Source organism: Trachemys scripta, chromosome 6 (assembly GCF_013100865.1).
Source record: "Trachemys scripta elegans isolate TJP31775 chromosome 6, CAS_Tse_1.0, whole genome shotgun sequence".
Lineage (NCBI taxonomy): Eukaryota > Metazoa > Chordata > Testudines > Emydidae > Trachemys > Trachemys scripta.
Genome location: NC_048303.1, coordinates 27,220,830 through 27,242,290, shown reverse-complemented (window position 1 = coordinate 27,242,290; position 21,461 = coordinate 27,220,830). Strand labels below are relative to the sequence as shown.

General features: G+C 43.5%; 1 protein-coding gene across 2 annotated transcripts in view; it reads left to right on the top strand.

Moving 5' to 3' along the window:
* Positions 1-11,714: 11,714 nt before the first annotated feature.
* PAIP1 (poly(A) binding protein interacting protein 1) overlaps positions 11,715-21,461 on the top strand; it is a 37,706-nt gene continuing 27,959 nt past the window's right edge. The window contains exons 1-3 of one of the 2 annotated variants that reach the window (XM_034773993.1): positions 11,715-12,053; positions 13,761-13,930; positions 18,169-18,357. In XM_034773993.1, the coding sequence (XP_034629884.1) occupies positions 11,831-12,053; positions 13,761-13,930; positions 18,169-18,357 (582 nt within the window). In that variant the 5' untranslated portion in view covers positions 11,715-11,830. Of the gene's footprint in view, positions 12,054-13,440; positions 13,513-13,760; positions 13,931-18,168; positions 18,358-21,461 lie in introns of those variants that run through there. The other variant, XM_034773994.1, reaches the window with a different exon arrangement.

The window sequence follows — 21,461 nt, the reverse complement described above, 5'->3', positions numbered from 1 at the left end:
GCAACCAGGCCTTGCATTTCGTTGTTGCACTGTTTGCATTTTGCGCTCATGCCTGTCTTAACCATAGGTAGAGGAACTTCATTAAAATATTCCTAAACTAGGTCTCTTTTACGGTCTGCTGCCATTATAGATTTTTCCCTTCTAGTGAGAATGGTATGGTAGATCTCAAATCAATGACGGCTACACTCAGAAAGACATCAAGAATTCTGGAATATGCTGCTCAAACAGTTTCACTTTTGTTTCTACTGCCTGTCCCTCCCTTCTCACATTTATCTCTAGATTTCGTCTCCTTGTCTAGATCTATTCCTTCCCCAACGGTCTTCTATTCATTGAACTTTTTGAAACTTTGCACTTTTAGAGAGAGGTAAGGGATCAACTCTGTGAACACAAATCTGCAGAGGGACGATAGGTTTGAGGTCTTATTTCTCACCTCTCTATTATTTTTAAAAACATTTTTGCTGTTAGTAAGCATGTTATCTCTGGAGACACAAATCCACAGAACTAAGCATCTCTGATGGTATCTTCTAGACTGAGCACTGAGTTCCACTGGGAAGACAGAAAGATTAACCTAAATCTATACAGCAGCCCCTGGAACCGCATAAGATTGGGTCCCTAATCCATGAACTATTGGAACTCATTTACAAAACTTTTCTTAAACATTACATGAATATATTCTCATACTATAGAATTGGAATTTATTATCCCTATTCCATGATGAGAGAGTTTTAATTAAGATGCATTATAGCTCAAAGATATCTTTAGATAAAATGCTTTTTGAGGAAAAAAAAATATCAAAAAAATCTGATTTAAATAAAAAAAATCATGGATTTTTATCCACCCTGTCAGGTAGCCATAGCCAACAAGGCTAGCCCAACTCTATACCAAGTCAAGCTGAAAGAAAAGAGGAGGAAAATCCTTAAGTGGTTCCATTCCTCTCAGTTCAAGAATTGGAAAGGAGCTGTAACTTGAGCAACCAGAATTTATAGTAATCCTTTGATGCGCTGGTCCTCAAAGGAAACAATAAATTGTGTGTAATATATATATATATATATATATATATATATATATATATGTTTTATTTGTGTATGTGGATTGCTAAATGTGTTCTGCTATACATAAAAGAGGGAGAACACACTACTTTTGTAACATAGAAGAAGATAGACTCTGGGAGGGCATATATTTTGTGTCACAACTTTACACAAGAGAGGCCCCTTTGACGCTCTGTACCTCAGGGGAACACCCAGCACGCCCATGTTCACCCTTGTAAAATGATTGTTTAGTATCCAATGCAAAGTTTGTTATGTCAGGTGTCTTTGGAAGGCTCATGATGTACTGAGCATTGTTGTTATAGTGATGTTATAGGTTATAATTTCATGTATATAGTTATGAGGTTGAAAATGTATCCTCAGGGCTTAAAGCAAGCCCAGACAAAAGCTCTCCAGAAGCAAAGGGGCAGTTCACACCTCCTCAGGGCGTGGATGGGACAAACCCAGCCCACCCTCACAGGAACAAAGGGCACTGGCCTAGGCAGCAACAAAGAATCTGCAGTGGTTCTTAACCTTTACTGCAGCCTGCACCCCTTTGGTTCTCAAAATATGTTCTCGCACCCCTTATCAAAAATCGTTGAAGTAGGTCAGTTCTTTAAACCTAGATATATTTTTTGTTTGTATATTACAGTAATCGTTAAATGTATAATGATTAATAAATACATAGGTTTGATGAAACAAAGTAGTTGTACTTGCGTGCCTGTGCTTGATTTGTGTTTTCGATGATTTACCTTCTAAAAAAATCTGGCATGTCTTGCACCCCCAGAAAAGGCATCTCGCACCCCTACGGGGTGCATGCACCCCAGGTTAAGAACCACTGTGTTAGACTCTCGAGGGAGTCACACCCCTTCCTTTGGTCAGTTTGGAACTGCGATGAGGTAATGCTCACCTGACTATGAAGGGGGGGCAAAGCCAAGAGGGAAGAAAGGACATGATAAAAGGGAGACATTTGCCAGGCACTCTCTTCTACCTACATCTACAGCCACCACAACAAGTGACTGAAGCGCTGATCAAATGGGAGAGCCTGGCTGAAAGGCAACCATCCAGCCTGTGGTGAGAATCATCTAAGTTTGTAAGGGCACTGAAAGTGTTAGATCAGCTTAGAATGCATTGTGCTTTTATTTCATTTGACCAAATCTGACTTGTTATGCTTCGACTTATAATCATTTAATTTTCTTTCATAGTTAATACATTTGTTTGTTTATTCTGAAGCAGTGTGTTTGGTTTGAAGTGTGTCAAAGGCTTCCCTTGGGATAACAAGCCTGGTACATATCAATTTCTTTGTTAAATTGATGAACTCCTATAAGCTTGCAGCGTCCAGCAGGCATAACTGGACACTGCAAGACGGAGATTCCTAGGGTTGAGTCTGGGACCGGAGATATTGGCTAGTGTCATTCAGTTGCACAATCCAAGGAGCAGGTTACATGCCAGAGGCTGTGTGTGAACAGCCCAGGAGTGGGAGTTCTCACAGCAGAGCAGGGTAAGGCTGGCTCCCAGAATCAAGGATTGGGGGACGTAGCAGATCACCGGTCCAGATAACACCAGAAGGGAATATCACAGCCACATTACTATCTATGCCTATGAAAAAGGTCTTTACTGCTTCCTTGTATGGAAGGAAAATGTAGGGAATGTGTCAATGGTGGAGTTGGTGGAGGCCAATAGTACTTCTATGGTAATAACTGACCGAAAACGCTGAACAGATCATCTTTGTTCACAAATGGGAAAAGGCTTGCAAATGGGAGTTTAGTGATGACCACCTGGGCAATTGTTCAGAGGCGTTAAGAGTGCAAAGTGAATCTAGATGTGTCAGCATCAATTCAAACATTGCATGTAAAGGTGGGAATGTCTAAGGTAAAAGTAACCTAGCAAGTGCAATTTGTGGTAGAGTTTAAATATAAAAATACATATCCTCTCTAATATGTATAGCGTAAGTCTGCATTGTTACAATAACGCCAAGGGCATGTATAATTCATTTAGTGATGTAAATAGTTTCTGTAATATCGTAGATGTAAAATGTGTAACCAACTGTTACGGTACTAGTGATATAAATGTAAACATAAATGACACAGGCAGATGGTATGTATGGAGCTAGAGAGGTCAAACAAGTGGCAGTGGTACCAGAGCATTACATAAGCAATGTAGGTCCTGTGGTAGTAAAGGAGAACTCCAAAAGGCTGTTGCTCATTGAGCCAGTCTATTCTTTAAAGCAGGGATTCTCAAACTTCATTGCACCACAACCCCCATCTGACAACAAAAATTACTACACAACCCAAGGAGGGGGGAATGAGCCTTGAGCTCACCCAAGCCCTACCACCCTGGGCGGGAGAACCAAAGCCCAACGGCTTCAGCCCCAGGCAGGAGGCCTGTTACCTGAGCCCCACCACCCAGGGCTGAAGTCCTTGGGCTTTGGCCCCGGGCTTGAACTTTGGCCCTGGACAGTGAGGCTTTGGCTTCGGCTTCAGCCCTGGACCCCAACAAGTCTAAGCCAGCCCTGGCGACCCCATTAAAATGGGGTTGCAACCCACTTTGGGGTCCCAACCCACACCTTTGCAAGTGGCAGTAAGCAGCAGTGAACCTAGATGAGCACCGTACGTCCAAACACTGATCTCAAGATGGGAAACGTGGGTCAAAGCATCTTGCCCAAGCCAAAGAGGATCAAGAGAGATACCATAGCAAAGGTATTAGGAGGGGACATCTTAAATTAAATTGATGCCAGCATCCTGGATGGAAAAATCAGTAGAATGGGGCATGATGTGGCCTCAATGAGCCAGCCAGTGACCTCCTCATTAAATCTCCTGAGCAGTCTAGGATATGAAGTTAAGTTGTTAAGACCCTACCAGACTGGTTTGATTTGCAAGAATTTGGACCAAGGGAAGCGTCACTACAATCTCCAGCCAGGTAGTAATCATAGGCACCAACTCCATGGGTGCTCCAAGGCTGGAGCACCCACAGGGAAAAATTAGCGGGTGCTCGGCACCCACTGGCAGCCAAGCTCCCCCTGCCTCGCCTCCTCCCCCCCCTTCAGGAGAGCCGCATCCCCACTCCTCCTCTTCCCTCCCAGCGTTTCCCGCCCCCCTGCTGCCTAACAGCTGTTTGGAGGTGTGACGGGTTGGATCACAGAAACCCCCTTGGGAGCTGCCACCCAATGTACCAAGACTACCTCTGTTCCTGTTTTCCCTGCCAGCTCAGGACTCCAGCACCATGTCTTGCTGAGCCAGACACTCCCATCTGCTCCAACACAGACCCAGGGTCTGAATCACTTGTCCCAAAGCTGCAAGTTTACCTGAAAACAGCTCACAGAAGTGTGCTTGTCTATGGCACTCAGATGCCCAACTCCCAGTGGGGTCTAAACCCAAATAAATCCGTTTTACCCTGTATAAAGCTTATACAGGGTAAACTCTAGATTGTTCGCCCTCTATAACACTGATACAGAGATATGCACAGGTGTTTGCCCCCCAGGTATTAATACATACTTTGAGTTAATGAATAAAAAGTGATTTTATTAAATACAGAAAGTAGGATTTAAGTGGTTCCAAGTAGTAACAGACAGAACAAAGTAAGTCACCAAATAAAATAAAATGCACAAATCTATGTCTAATCAAACTGAATACAGATAATGTCACCCTCAGAGATGCTTCAGTAAGTTTTTTTTTCTCAGGCTGGACACCTTCCAGGCCTGGGCACAATTCTTTCCCCTGGTACAGCTCTTGTTCCAGCTCAGGTGATAGCTAGGGGATTCTTCATGATGGCTCCTCTCTTTTCTTTGTTCTGTTCCACCCCTTTATATATCTTTTGCATAAGGCGGGAACCCTTTGTCCCTCTGGGTTTCCACCCCCACTCACTGGAAAAGCACCAGGTTAAAGATGGATTCCAGTTCAGGTGACATGATCACATGTCACTGCAAGACTTCATTGCCCACTTGCCAGCACACACACATACAGGAAGATTCACAGGTAAACACAGCCATCTGCGGATAATGGTCCTTGTTAATGGGAGTCATCAAGATTCCAAACCATCATTAATAGCCCACACTTTACATAATTACAATAGGCCCTCAGAGTTATATTTTATATTTCTAGTTTTAGATACAAGAGTGGTACATTTATACAAAGTGGATGATCATACTCAATAGATTATAAGCTTTGTAATGATACCTTACAAGAGACCTTTTGCATGAAGCATATCCCAGTTACGTTATATTCACTAGTTTCAGAGTAACAGCCGTGTTAGTCTGTATCCGCAAAAAGAAGAACAGGAGTACTTGTGGCACCTTAGAGACTAACAAATTTATTAGAGCATAAGCTTTCGTGGACTACAGCCCACTTCTTCGGATGCATATAGAAGTGGGCTGTAGTCCACGAAAGCTTATGCTCTAATAAATTTGTTAGTCTCTAAGGTGCCACAAGTACTCCTGTTCTTCTTTTTGTTATATTCACTTATTACCATATTTTTCTAAAATTATCCCAGTTACATTATATTCACTTATTATCATGTTTTTATAAAACCATATAGACTGCACAACGTCACAGGCGGCGCTTAGGACTTTCCCGGAGGAGGAGGATCAGGGACATGGCGCACTCAGGAGAGGAGACAGAGAAGGGGCAGGGACTTGGGAGAAGGTGTGGAATGGTGAGGGCAGTGCAGGGGCGGGAAGAGGTGGGCGGGTATCATGCACCCACCGGGCAGAGGGGAAGTCGGCGCCTATAGTATTAGTAATAGCTCATTCATTGTTTTTGTAAATAACCACTGCATATGTGTTCGAAGCTGGTGTACCTGTTGCTTGGTGAATTTCTTTTATAATGTCAGTCATAATCACCATGTCAATTTATGTTTGTGTCATATATATATGCTATACAGGAGTGTGACATTGACTTTGTGTTTAAAAATGTTTCTGTGCAAGATGTTCATGTTGCCTATGTGTTATATATAAACATGTATTTACCCCCAAACTGATTGGATTCACATCTATGCTAAAACAGTTAATAGAGCACCCAAGTTTAAAACAGCACCTTAAAGAAGTGAAGGCACAAGATAAAAATGTGATGCTCACCGTGCACCACTCCACTAAAAAGATAGAAAAAATCCTCAAAAGGATGCAAAGGGAGAAATCTTACTCTCACTGGTGGGAAAGCTTGTTTTTCAGTCCCACCAACTTCAAGGAAGTGTGGAGTGTGCTGATCCACCCATTTGTCATTATTTTAATAATACAATTTGTCTTGATAGTTCCAATAATTACAACAATCTGCTGGATAAAGAGGAAGTTAAAAACCCTCTACAGAAACCAAAGTGGTGTCAACTGTGATAACTTAGTTATCACATCAACAAGGATGAGACTGTAAGGGGTCCTGCCACTCAACCCTCTCAACCCCCTTCTTGTTCGTCAGTTGCCGCCCTTTTTCAGTAAGAGTAGGAAAATTGTGTCATGTGACTTGGGAATAGCCTGCCTGGTAACAGGAGAGCATAAAAGCCCAGCACGCCCTGTGAAGCATGCTGTCCGTCCCAGAGGCAGCCCAGTGGCTGCAGAATAACACCAAGAAAGAAGATCAACATACCTGTTTGTGAGTTCCTGAGCTAGTGTCGTCGTTCCTGATCCTCATCGTCCAGTCTGCGGTGTTCCTGGTTGTGGTCCTCTTCCCTTTCTGTTCCAGCCATGGTCTCGATCCTGTTGTGGCATCCCAGTTCCACTCTTGATATCCCTGTGAAATGATGATGTACAGTTTTACCTGTTTATCTTGTTAACCCATTTGTAGTTTAGGGGTCCTGACTTCATGCCAAATTTGTGTGTTAACTACAGTAAAAGCTTTGTTATCCAGCATGTTGGAGGGAGAATGGGGGGATGACGGTTAGTCAAAAATTCTGGTTAACTAAGTTATACTTACCAATGGATTACCAATTTTCAAAGAATTAGAATACAATAATTAGGGGGGAGGGATAGCTCAGTGGTTTGAGCATTGGCCTGCTAAACCCACGGTTGTGAGTTCAATCCTTGAGGGGGCCACTTGGGGGGGGCCTGGGGCAAAATCAGTACTTGGTCCTGCTAGTGAAGGCAGGGGGCTGGACTCCATAACCTTTCAAGGTCCCTTCCAGTTCTAGGAGATGGGATATCTCCATTTAAAAAAAAGAATAAAGTATAAAATAGTATCCAGGTACTCACCAATCCAGTAGTAATACTGCACTGCAGAGTGTTTGGTTTTTTGAAACACTTAGTCATATACAAGTAAAGTTTTCTATAGAGTAGGTTCTTATGATACTACATATCACTATGGGCAGTGCATGGCGAACACCCAGATAATTAAAAATACACAACACTAAAACTAGACTGAACATAATTTAATCTTTCTTTAGAATATCAGGGTTGGAAGGGACCTCAAGAGGTCATCTAGTCCAACCCCCTGCTCAAAGCAGGACCAATTCCCAACTAAATCATCCCAGCCAGGGCTTTGTCAAGCCAGGCCTTAAAAACCACTAAGGAAGGAGACTCCACCACCTCCTTAGGTAACGCATTCCAGTGTTTCACCACCCTCCTAGTGAAATAGTTTTTCCTAATATCCAACCTGGACCTCCCCCACTGCAACTTGAGACCATTGCTCCTTGTTCTGTCGTCTGCCACCACTGAGAACAGCCGAGCTCCATCCTCTTTGGAGCCCCCCTTCAGGTAGTTGAAGGCTGCTATCAAATCCCCCCTCATTCTTCTCTTCTGGAGACTAAACAATCCCAGTTCCCTCAGCCTCTCCTCATAAGTCATGTGCTCCAGACCCCTAATCATTTTTGTTGCCCTCCGTTGGACTCTTTCCAATTTTTCCACATCCTTCTTGTAGTGTGGGGCCCAAAACTGGACACAGTATTCCAGATGAGGCCTCACCAATGTCGAATAAAGGGGAACGATCACGTTCCTCGATCTGCTGGCAATGCCCCTACTTATACATCCCAAAATGCCGTTAGCCTTCTTGGCAACACTGTTGACTCATATTTGATGATTCAGAAGGCACTTCAGGATCTTGCAGTGCCTCAGGGTCATCATTATCAACATCAAGTATCGTTGTAGATGTAGAAGGTGTAGGAGATTGGGCTGAATCTATAATGACCCTATGACTCACCCTGGAAGCTGCTTTTTTGAATAAATCCCTGATATCAGCTTGCTTACTTGTCTTCTGCCTCTTTTGCATAAAAGTAGAGTGCAGAATGTGCAATTGCATAACCTCCTGGGCAGTATACTAGTTCCAGTTATTAGACTGAAGATTTGTACTGGGAGATATCAGAAATGCCGGTTAATAGAGCTTTCCGGTTGATAAAGTGCCGGATAGCACAGCTTTTACTGTACTGAGTTATTTTAATAAATCTTATTGTTTGCACCCCATTAATTGTCTAGTGCTCTTCCTTCAGTGGGAAGGTCTGGGGGTGAGGGAAGAGGATTGCTACTGGTGATCAGATACAGATCAAGGGGTACCTGTAGGAGATAGCGGGAATTTACTTCCTGGCTTCTCTCCTAACCCATTGGGGGTTTAACAGGGGTGAGGGGGCTTGGGGCTCCTCCAGCTACAGGGCGAGACTCGGTGCTCTGGCAGGCAGGGCCTCGGGTGAAAGAAGTGGGGCTGGTGGGCTAGCCTCCCCAAAAGGAGGGGATTCACCTGGCACCCATGGTGGTTCTGATTCAGATATTTTCCCATCAAATTTACCCCTTGCTGTAAACTAGATTGCACTTGAGCTTTTCACTTCCTATACTGAACTCCTAAAGGCTTCTTTGGGAGCATCTTTTATTTTCTACAAGGGAAAACAGACAGTAGTAGGCCTGGTCTACGTAAGGCAGCTTATGTTCACTGAATTATGTTAGTGTCTATACTACAGTCTTATCCCGATGATGTAAATGCCCTACTACACCAACATAATAATTTCACCTCCAGAAGAAGCGTAGGGCTTATGTTGGTGAAGTTAGGGTGATGCAGTGTCTCTGCAGACACTTCGGCTAACAGCCAATGTAAGTAACAATGAAAGTAGAGTCTAGCTGCCCTCTGCTCCCCCTGAGAGTTGAGTGGCTGGACCCCACACCCAGCTGGGAGCCGGGGTGAGAATGGACCCTACTCCCGGCTGCGAGCCAGGGCAAGAAGGCTGGACCCCTCTCCTGGCGGGGAACTGGGAGGCAAGAAGCTCCAGGTGGCTTTCCCCGTTCCCAGCAGGGAGCCAAGGAGGACGGGGGTATGGCAGCCAGGCTTCCAGCCGGGAGCTGCTAGTGGAGCTGAGAGTTCTGGCTCTCCGCTCCTCACACTGCCCCTCTTAGGTTGGTGGAAGTGTTCCTGGTGAGGATGTGCACCACCAACCCAAAGAAGGTAGTGTGGACATGCAGAACCGTAGTAATAGGCCAGGGCAGGCACCTGCCCATTCCCTCCAGGGCGCTATAAGTTTACATACCCTTAGAGCAAAAGTCTCTGTTCTGCAGTCTTAGAAAATCATCAAACATTATGTGTGAAGCAAGGCAAAAGAAGTAACAGTAGTTCTTTTATATTGTTGCATAGGTAGGGATTCAATAGATATCTCTGGCATCTCATTAAATATGTCCTTTATTAGTCACTATTTACATTCTTCATGTCTTAAAACACAAGTACAATTACACAATAAAACAAGGTTCGCGATATCACAGCTGGGCTCTCAAATCACTTCATTCTTCTATCTCACTGACTGACAGGTGACTTCTTGCCCCTTACATACTCAAGGGGGCATGTCTGACAACAATCTAGGAGGATCAAAGAAAATGTAGTTCTCAGAAAGTCTGAAAGGTTACATGAAATTCTATAAAGGTCCAGGTTTCAGAGGGGTAGCCATGTTAGTCTGTATCAGCAAAAACAATGAGGAGTCCTTGTGGCACCTTAGAGACTAACAAATTTATTTGGGCATAAGCTTTTGTGGGCTATAGTCCACTTCATCAGATGCATGGAGTGGAAAATAGAGTAGGCTGGTATAAATATACAGCACGTGAAAAGATGGGCGTTGCCTTAACAAGTGGGGGTGGTCAGTGCTAACGAGGATGTGGCCCATTCCCAACAATTGACAAGAAGGGGTGAATATCAACAGAGGGAAAATTACTTTTTGTAGTGCTACCAAGGCCAGTTCAATCATGGTGGATGTGGCCCATTCCCAACAGTTGACAAGAAGGGGTGAGTATGAACTAGAGGTGAAAATAAGCCAGTCCGGTCTGGTCCGGCGTACCAGCAAGAGCCGGTACACTGTGCCAGACTAGACCAGCTTCTCTGGCGGTGATTTAAAGGGCCCAGGGCTCCAGCCGCTGCGGGGAGCCCTGAGCCCTTTAAATCACTGCCACAGCTCCGACAGCTGGGCTCGGCCAGGGATTTAAAGGGCCCGGAGCTTTGGCCACTGCAGGGAGCCCCGGGCCCTTTAAAACACCGCCAGAGCCCTGCCGCCGCTACCCCAGTGACAGCAGGGCTACAGTGGCGTTTTAAAGGGCCCAGGACTCCCTGCAGCAGCTGGAGCCCCGGGCCCTTTCAATCACCGCCGGAGCCCTGCTGCCGCTACCCCGCAGGGGTAGGAGCACTGGGCTCTTTTAAATCCCCTCCATCAGCCAGGCTCAGGCGGGGATTTAAAGGCCCAGGGCTCCCCGCAGTGGCAGGAGCACCAAGCCCTTTATATCACCGCCGGAGCCCTGCCGCGCCGGGGTAGCGGTGGCAGGGCCCCCGTGGTGATTTAAAGGGCCCGGAGCGCTGCAGTGGCCAGCCCCCCAGGCCCTTTAATTCGCCCCTGAGTCCCGGGGCTCCCAGCCGCCTCTGCAGCTGGGAGCTCCGGGGTGATTTAAAGGCCCTGGGTCTCCCAGCCACAGGTGGCGCACCAGGGCCTTTAAATCTTGAAAGGCCCCGCCTCTTCCGGTTGAGGCCACGCCCCCGCTCAGGACTCCAACATACTCAGCGTACCGGTAAGTCCTTTAAGTTACTTTCACCCCTGGTATGAACACAGATCTCTGTTGATATTCACCCCTTCTTGTCAACTGTTGGGAATGGGCCACATCCACCCTAATTGAATTGGCCTCATTAGCACTGACCCCCCCCCCCCCCCCCCCCTAGGTAAGGCAATTCCCATCTTTTCATGTGCTGTATATTTATACCTGCCTATTGTATTTTCCACTCCCTGCATCTGATGAAGCAGGTTTTAGCCCACGAAAGCTTATGCCCAAATAAATGTGTTAGTCTCTAAGGTTCCGCAAGGACGCCTCGTTGTTTTTACAAAGGTCCAGAACATTCTAGGAGGTTAGTGAAAATGAATCTATACCTGAAACATTTTCCTTCAGTCTATTTTCCCTTTTGTCACTAACAACAGAAGCAGCGCCCCGAGCCCGGCACCCCCTGAGCGCTGCACCACAGGCAGTCACGTGCCTCACACGTCCCTAAATCCAGCCCTGCCCTTATGAACGGGTTCAGCTGGCACAGAGATGGCCCTTCCTGAAGCTTCTCCCACGCCACAACCCTGCCCGAAACCATTCCACGTGGCGTGACGTGGGAGAATTCTGTTCTATTTAATGCCCGTTAGATGCTAACCCTAAGGACACCGGGGCGGGACTTGCTTTGCCCCCGCCGCCTCGGCGGGGTCCAGGTTACTATGGTGATGGGAGGCCTCCCGGCCGCTAGGGGGCGCTGTGAGCCGCCGCCGAGTGCGGGATGAAACTGAAAGTGAAGGGCTCAGGCTGCAGCAGCTGCCGTGAGGGAGGGAAGCGGCCCGCGGGAGCTGCCTCGGGCCCGGCCTCGCGCGCTCTCCCAGGAGCGCTTGAGCGACCCGTCTCGAGCATGTCGGATTGTTTCGACCGGGCTCCTGGTGCCGGCCGAGGCCAGGGCCGGGGTCGAGGTGGCGGCGCCCTGCTGAGCGGATCCGGCGCCGCGGAGAGCGGGGCCCGTCTCGGAGGCAGCGGCTTCCCCAGCTCGGGGCCCGCCGAACCGCAGCACAAGCCGGGCTTCCAGCAGGAGCCGCTTCGGCCGCCCAAGACAGCGCCGCCGGGCACCGGAAACGCAGGTACTGCCCGCCGCCGGCAACGGAGCCCCTGGGAAACCTTCCTCCCCAGCTACCGGGCACCGGCGCCCCAGGGACCCCTTCCCGTACCGGGCACCGGAGCCCGCTCCTTCGCCTACTGCCGGCTTGCTGGGACACCGTCCTGCCTACCGCGCAATCTGCTCTTCTAGGGCCAGCAGAGCAGAGGCCCCGAGCCCCGTGTCTCGTCCCACTGCCGAGCCGCCTGGCGCCCTTCGCCCAGGGGCCCTGACCGAGCAGTGACCTAATAGCTCATGATTCAACCTCGTCCCCCCACCCTCAACTGAAACAAGCAGAGCAGAGCCAGGGCAGGCCCCTGCCCATTTCCCCCAGGGCGCTATAACCTCTTCGCTGACGCCTGTACCCAGGTTGTTAGATGTGATGTTGCATTATATATCGCCATAGGCTTCCCCTGACCACCCTCTTTTGTGTTTTCTATCCATCCACACGTCTCTTTTATTTGGCAGCAGATTGTGAGGTTTGTATCTCAACCTTTCATAAATGGTTCCCTCTTCAGCTCTCTTCTCCAGCAATTTTTTCCCCTGTAAAAATAGTTTACTGAAGCAGATAACAAAGCAACAATGCTGGGTATCTAAATTTTTACTTCCACAGTTCAGCTAGCTAAAGATAACAAAGGTATAAAAATACATGCGAAAATGCAGATAACTTTTAAAAGCAAGAAATATAGCTTGATCTGTTTCTCAAGCAATGACTTACAACAGGGTGCATGGTTTGTTAAAATATAAATTCAGCAATTTTCATAGTACTTGTCAATAAATGACAGCCTTACGCTTATTTTAAAAAAAGTTGAGAAATCCACAAGATTAGCCAAATGTTTCTTCAGACATCTGTGATTTAGAAATGATGATTTCTATATAGTTTCAGATTTTTTTTGTATAATTGTCTTAAATGGGACCTGCAAAAAAAGGGGAGAAAAAATAAGCTTTTGCTTCTTTCCAATGTAGAAAAAAGGCCTGAAATGTGTTTTGTTAAAAACACAGTCATGTGTGTTGTTGTTTTTGTTTTTTACGGTTAGAAATTCAGATCCTGTCTATTCTCGAAATTTTGGTGCTGATTAGAGAACTATTTAAGGCTCGGATCCTGCAAACACTTATGTATATGCTTTACTACCATGAGTAGACCTATTGTACTAAATGAGCTTACTTATGGTAGTAAACTTAGCAGGTGCATAAGTGTTTTATCAAAGCCTAAATTATGACATCATAAGAAACTGAAAATTGAGCAATTGAAAGGAGAAAAGATTTTTAGTCAGATTGTATAGAAGTGTCTTGTTAAAATATTCGGGAGAAAATAATGTTTGCTAAAGATTCAGAGCCTTCTCCTGTTTTAGTTAAGGTACAAGAAATCACAAAAATCTGAGATCCTTACAAGTTTTCTAGCAAAACCAGTGAAGACCAGACTTGACATTTCTTAGAAATACCAGGTAAAAAAATCTCTTAAAACTAAAAACCTTTTAGGCCTTTTTACACCTTAAAGACCACAATATTAATTTAAAAAAGTTTTCTGCAGGTTGCTTTATGTGCGACTCCTGAAGTCATTTTGCTTTCTCTTCCATCCCCCAAGAACACAAATTCCTTTATATGGTTGTTTACTTGCGTGAAATTGCAGAAATTTGATAAATTCTAGGATTGAGGTGTTAATGTAACGTGATGGCTTTTAAAATCTTTACAGAACATATGCCGCAGACAAAAGTGCCCCCTGTATCACAAGATAAAATTGCAGCTCACGATTGTGGATCAGCAATGGCTAAACCTCAGTTGGTTGTGGCACCAGTAGCAACGTCAAAATTGTCAGTGAATGCACCTGAGTTTTATCCGTCGGGATATAATCCTAGTTTTACAGTAAGTGTTTGGTATCTAACTGGATTCAAATTGTCAATTTGTTTCTCATAATATTTTGGTGTGAGATGTCAGCGGTTTGAAAGCACTAGATTACCCCCACCAACTTCAGCCATGCCAGAGGCCCACTTCCTGCAGCAATAAATTGGAATGTTAAGTGATCTGAATGAATATCACAGAATACATCAAAGTCTTTGTGTGCTGATTTTCTGTCCCAGATAACTGCACTCTTTCCTGATTACACCACACACTGATTTGACCAATATTCCAGCAGGCAGTCTCTTCCTGAGACTGCAATGCTTCTTCATGACCAGCTTATAAGTATAATGCAAGGTGGACTTCTCTGACCATCTATGTTATTGTCTTGAGTGTTCCCTCTGTAATAATTCCAGTCCTGGGGAGGCAGGTGAGAATTCCTGGAGTCTTCCTTTCCATTTATTCCATGATAATCACTCAGATCATTTAGCATTCCAATTGTATTGTTTGAACAACCAACCCTCAAACTTTAATGCTGTTGTTTTATAAATGGTGGGACAACTACTTTTATATTATACTGAAAAACTATGTTTTGAGAAACATAGGTGGAGAAATAAAAGTTGGATTTTAAATATGATCCTTTGACGTGCCTATTTTTATCATTTGTGACCTATAAATGCTGATGTGTTCATAGAATATCAGGGTTGGAAGGGACCTCAGGTGTTGAACTGGCTACCAGTGTAAACACTTTTTGCACATGGATGAAACTAGATTTGTGTAACATCTGTGATTGGTAGCATCCAATTTCTAATTATATTGCCAATTTTAACACCAGCTATATTAAAACATGGGGAAAGAGAACCGATTGGTAATGGATATAGAGTCAGTCACCTCTAAATCCGAAGCTTGTATTTGGACCAACTATTGCTGTCAGCCATTCCATCACCTAATAACCAGTTAGCTAAATACAAGGGGTAGCAAATGGTACCATTTGTCAGTTTTTGAAGACAAAGGAGTAGGGGTGGAGATTGAACTAAACTTTCCCTGAAAGAAGTGGTCCCTCCGGAGCATGGTGCAGGCACATAAACATTGCCTTCTTTGCTCCAATTTGTCATGTCCTACATATTGATTCATGTTAATGTTTTTTGACTTGATGCTCCTGTTTAAAATGCTGGTACGCATTTTGCGTGACTTAAGGACCAGGACAGAAGAATACATTGCTTTCTAAAGATATATTAATTTGAAATATGTAAATCAAAATATGCAGTACTTTAAAGCAGACTGCATAATTGGTGTAGGATAGAAAACTGTATATTCTGTTTAATATATGTGAGTATTTCTCATAAATGAGAATTAATTTTAAGACTTTTCATGATTATTTGATCAGATGACACTTATAACCAAAGTATTGTTGAGTTCAGTTCATTAAAGATCCCCTTACCATTTTTTTGCAGAAGTAAGCAGTTGAACTCTGTTATTCAGATCAAATTCAAATCGCGTAATTACTTTGTGCCTAAAAGTCTCCCAGTGCTTTTATTTACAGTATTAGCTTCATAGTGTTATCTGCAGCATAGTGTTGCTGTGCACTGTTAAATAGCTGCTGTAATTCAGAGACAGCTGAGGTGATTTTTGCAGGGGAAGAGCAAGTCCTGTCCTTCCTCAGCCCAGCCCTACCCACACAGGGTAGGTACCACGGGCCAGGGCGTCCCCACATCCTCCCCCCACTCCCAGTGGTGATTTACCTCTCCACTGCCTGCTCCGGGAACCCAAAATCAGGCACCCACATTGCTGGGGAGGGGCACGAGACCCCGCTCTTGCATCTTCCCTTTACTTCCCCATCAGAAAGTCATTTTTCTGCAGGGAAGCAAAGAAATATGCAGCGGACATGAATTCTGTGTACACGCAGTGGTTCAGAATACCCCAGGAGTAGAACATGCAACAATAACATTACTGTAACTCCAGCAGAAGGCTACAGTGTTTTCACCTCAGTAACTTTCAGAGTCAGGTAGACTCCTTTTCTTGCCTACCACAATTCATTGGCAAAGGGGATTGAGTTCAATAGGTGTTTCATAAGATTTACTGAAGTGTAAAGCTATACATTGTTTCTACAGATGATTATAGAGAGGCACCAACCTCTCTCTGCTTAAGATTGCAATGAGCTTGCATTGTAAAGTCCTATAAGATTCAGCTGGTCAGTATATAATCTAAAGGCAGAGGAGTATGTTCCTAGAAAAGCTAAAGAAAACTTTTTTTTTTAAATGATAAATTATAGGTCATTAAAACAATTACCTACAAATCTGGCCCAACATTTCAAGCTAGGGTATGTTGGGACAGTGCTCGCTATTTTACTATATCACTTACTAGGGGTGGGACAGACTTGCAGCCAAGGATTTGACACGCAGCCTTTAAATCTGTTTCTCTGTCTCTCTCTCTAAAACAAACATTTGTTACTACCTCTTCAATCTTTCCATATCATTACATCTTTAAATTTCATACAATGGCTATGTTTGGGGAAAAGTAGGTTTTTGTTATGGATTGTTCGGGTTCCAGTCTTGCCCTGCTGCTATTGACTTTAGCTGGAGGATTGCATACTATGGGCCTAATACAGAGCTCTTTGAAATTAATGGGAATCTTCCAACTGATTTTAGTGGCTTTGGATCAGACCCTATATGAATTTGTGAGCATATTGTCTTTTATTAGCTGATTGCCACTTAGAAATAACTAGGATCACTCTGGAGTTCCTGACTAGCAGAGACCTTCTTTTAGTTGAGATACTAGTGAAGACAGTGATACTCACCTCCTTTGTAAAGTGCTTTGAGATCCAATGAAAAGTGCTATATAAGAGCTAGGTATTATTTTTTATTATTTGTATTATTAGTGGCCTGAGGGTTTTTTAAGATTTAGTGCTAGATTTAAATTGGTCCTTTGTGTATCAGGTGCCACCAAGCTGGTTCTATATTGGTAGTAGTAATATGTATAACGCATTTTCCCCTCCCATTTGGTACACAGTGTCCTCAGACATAATTCCCTCAAAACTAGAGCTGTATATGATGGATGTGGTACAGCAGTTATCCTTTAAACTACAGAGGGTGTGTTAATGCAGGGACACGTCTAAGCTAACTGAAGCTTGAGGCCACCCTCAAAAAATGAATTCAGTTTTATCCTCCTACTTCTCCAAGATGAATTGTTATCTTCCTCCCATCTCCAAGTCCTTCATCTTTATGCCAAATGAGGGTTTCCAGTACATCCCAATAGCTGTTGCTTCTGATTGTCAGCTGTTTCTTTTACTTGTTACACTCCCCTCTGGCTGTAGAAGCAGATTTCAAGGATGCTGTTTGAACCTGCACCTGTTCTTCTGCACCTGCCTAATGTGAATTGTGGTTGCTACGCAGTAACTCAGCAGTTATGGGAAAGAATAATTTTACTTTATTTTACAATACTTAATTTTTTTCACATATTCACATGATAGTTTACTGGATTATTATAAAGACTGCAATGCTTCTTAATGTAGAAATACAATATCTAGCAAGCTGTGTGAGGATTTGTTAATTAAGCATTGCATATAATAAAAATATGGATGTAAAATCATTGTCAAGTTTTTAGTGTTTCTCAGATATTATTTAAAGTTGACAATTGTGTTTCAATAATTTTTTGTTTAACTCATTGTAGAAGGGATTTGTCATCTTATGGTCTGAAGAAGTCTTTACAAAGTCAAGTTTCCCAAAAGTACTCTTGGTTCAGTTTGTTCCCTTCAGTAGGGTCTATAACTTATCAACTATTTGTCGGCTTAATTTAGATAATGTAGAGTCCTGTAAAATTAAACCAGATAAATGTTTTTATTTAATTTTAAAACAAGTTAAGGGGAAAACATAAAATGTTGTGAAAATGTTTGTGGGAGACTGTTAAAAAATGTTGATTGTGGAACTCATTGCTACAGGAAGTTATTGAGGCCAAGAGCTTAGCAAGATTCAGAAAAGGATTGGAAATTTATATGGATAACAAGAATATCCAGAGTTATAATACTTAATGCTAACAATTTTTGGAGGGGATATTAACCTTCATGCTTCCTGGTTTAAACCAATGTCTAACTATTAGAGGTTAGGATGAGATTTAATGTTGGGGGAAAATCATCCCACGGCAAGGTTCTTACACTTTCCTTGGAAATATCTGGTGCTGGCCACTGTTAGAGAGGATACTGGCACATATTATTTTAGATTGCTTTTTAAGTAGCCTCTAACCATAGGTATATTACTTCATTGCTCTAGGATTCCTCTTTTGAAGATGGATGTGATGGCTATCCAACTCTGACAGAGTATGTACAGGATTTCTTAAATCACCTCACTGAACAACCAGGCTGTTTTGAAACTGAAATAGAGCATTTTGCAGAGACACTGAATGGTTGGGTCACTACAGATGAAGCATTACAAGAGCTTGTTGAACTCATCTATCGACAGGTAGCCTGTGTATTGTTCTGTTTATGCATTGTTCTGTTGTAGGATTTTGCTACAAAGCATGAATTTATTAAAATATGTAAGATACAAATCACCAGGAATCCTAGTTTTCTCTGATTTAAAAAAAAAAAAACAAAATTCTCAGATAAAAAAACATAAAAATCAGTGTTTCTCCAAAATTAAAATGAAATCAGGTAGCAGGAGCCCCGCTGCCCAGGGCTGACAGCATCAATTTCTCATATTCCTGTGCATGTGCTGGTGGTACCAGGTTCTATTGTGTATGATTTTATTTTAATGCAAAAACTAAAGATTCTCTGTAAAAATGCAAATTCTGCGTCCCGTCCCCGCCCCCCCCCCCCCGCCCCAGCAAATGGATTTCTAGGATTGCTGCATATCACAGTATATCAACTAGCATTTCTGTGTACATGTAATATTTTTATAGTATGGTTCCATTCATATGTGAGATTGAAATATCTGGGCAAAGCTTTTGCCCTGTAAATTGAAAATAGTGACTGGAAGTGGGTTACTCTTTCATACCTCAAGGGGGAGGATAAATATCACTTGTTTGTTTGCACTGCCATTTCCAGCTGTATTCATTTCTCTATTGCTCTCTGATAATGTCTTGCAACTTAGGCGTAGATGTTATGTCTACACTGCTCCCCCCACCCCCCTTAAAAAAAAGACACAGCAGTGAGTCTCAGAGTCTGGGTCAATGGACCCAGGCTTGCAGAGTTGTGCTACAGGGTTAAAAATAGCAGTGTAGGAGCCCGGGTTCTGAAACCCAGCAAAAGTGGTGCATCTTCAGGTTCTGACCTGTACCCAAATGTCTCCACCATTATTTTTTAGCCTCATAGTGCAAGCCCAGTGACCCGGGATCTGAGACGCATTGCTGCGGGTCTCCCCCCGTACCCCCCCAGCCCTACCCACCAGTGTAGATATATCCTTAGTATGAGATTCACTGTTATGTGGGACTGAACAAGATACTTGTAGTCCTACTTCTGAGGCTCACTTTTTTAGTTTCTTGGCATTTGAGGGCTGCCAGGGGCATATGTTGGAGTTTGTATAATAGAGATTAATGAAAGGTGACAGCAGTTCCTTTGAATCATCCTTCCATCACAATGAATGGGCAAGTTAATACTTCCCAGAGCTATTGTTGCAGGTTTTCTGCAAACTCAGACATTGCTTCATCAGTTAAAACTGAGTCAATTTTTGAGGGTTTTCTTCTTAATAACAGTTAAAGATTTACGTTCTAAAAAACGAAAGCTGAGACTGGAAAACAATTGAGGGATCTGCCCATATCCCTTTGTGTGTCTGACACTGGGAAATGCTTCTCTACTGGCTGAAGATTCCATGCTTTCATTGGAAGGTATCTGTTTTGGAAAATCATGATTGAAGAAAGAGCTAATCTCTGGGGTAGATAGATCCAATCCCATGAATGGCCATAATTATGAGGATGAAGGTCTTGAATTGAATTATGTACTAATTGGGGAAGCATTGGACAGAGCAGTGTTGCTAAGCTAATTATAGAACTGGAAGGGACCTCGAGAGGTCATCTAGTCCAGTCCCCTGCACTCAAGGCAGAACTAAGTATTATCTAGACCAGGGATCGGCAATCTTTGGCACGCGGCTCGCCAGAGTAAGCACCCTGGTGGGCCGGGCCGGTTTGTTTACCTGCCGCGTCCGCAGGTTCGGTCGATCGCGTCTCCAACTTGCCGTCCCAGGCCAATGGGGGCTGCGGGAAATGGCGCGGGACAAGGGATGTGCTGGCCACCACTTCCCGCCGCCCCCATTGGCCTGGAGCGGCGAACCGCGGCCAGTGGGAGCCGTGATTGGCTGAACCTGCGGACTCGGCAGGTAAAGAAACCGGCCTGGCCTTCTAGGGTGCTTACCCTGGCGAGCCGTGTGCTGAAAGTTGCCGATCCCTGATCTAGACCATCCCTGACAGGTTTGTCCAACCTCCTCTTAAAAATACCCAGTGATGAAGATTCCACAACCTCCTTAGGCAATTTATTCCAGTGCTTAACCACCCTGACAGTTAGGAAGTTTTTCCTAATGTCCAACCTAAACCACCCTTGCTGCAATTTAAGTCCATTGCTGCTTGTCCTATCCTCAGAGGTTAAGAAGAACAATTTTTCTGTGCTAATGAGCTAATATCAATTGTTCTTCCAGGGCTTTGGGCTTAATTTCATGCAACATTTGTAATTACTACTTGTTACAGAAAGTGAAAAATAACAAATGTTGATTGAAACAAAAATTGTATTCAGCTTTAAAATAGAATTTGAGAATGATCTTAAAATATTTCAGGAGGGTGTAAGTTTGTAAATTTGGTTTTGGTCTGATGTGTGAAATAATTTGAAGAATATTGAGTTGAATGAATGGTTGATCAGTCATATGGGAGTCTAGCCTGTATAAAGTTTCTCATATTCCAAAAAGACTGATTCCAGTTAAGCAAACAGTTCATCCAACCCTCCCTTCGTTTATCAGTGCTTCAATTGGCAGCATCACTGTTATTTTTCTAATTTTAATTCTCCATGGAGCACCATGAATAGAGAACTTAGTATATGCAACTCAAGTTTATTGGGGGGAGAGGAAATAGGTAAAACTTTTTTATATATATAAATATGGAAGTAGCAAGGAGATTTCATGTAGAGTAAAATTGTCTGACAATTTTAATATTTCTTTTTAACAATTAACCATTTTTTTTGCTTTGGCCTATTTTTGAGTTGCTGTGATTTCCTCAAATGCGGTAGAGGAACCAGTGGAGGTAGACCACCCAAAATGATAAAAGTGCATAATATATACATTATGACTCCATCTTAAACATAAGGCACTTATAGTATCCAAACTGAAAAGTTTGCAGTTCTGTATGTAAAACACAAGAATATAATATTTGAGTTCCCAATCTACTAATTAGTTAGGCATACAATTATTTTTGTATCTCCTAGATAATATTACACTTTTACCAACTTAATTAATTTTTCAGGATCTGACCTATTACAAAAATTTCAAACAAATCAATTCCGGTGTGTTATAAGCATTTGCTCAATTGATGGTGTCCTAACAAGACAGAAGTACAGATCTTCTTTTAAAACAAACAAACAAAAAAA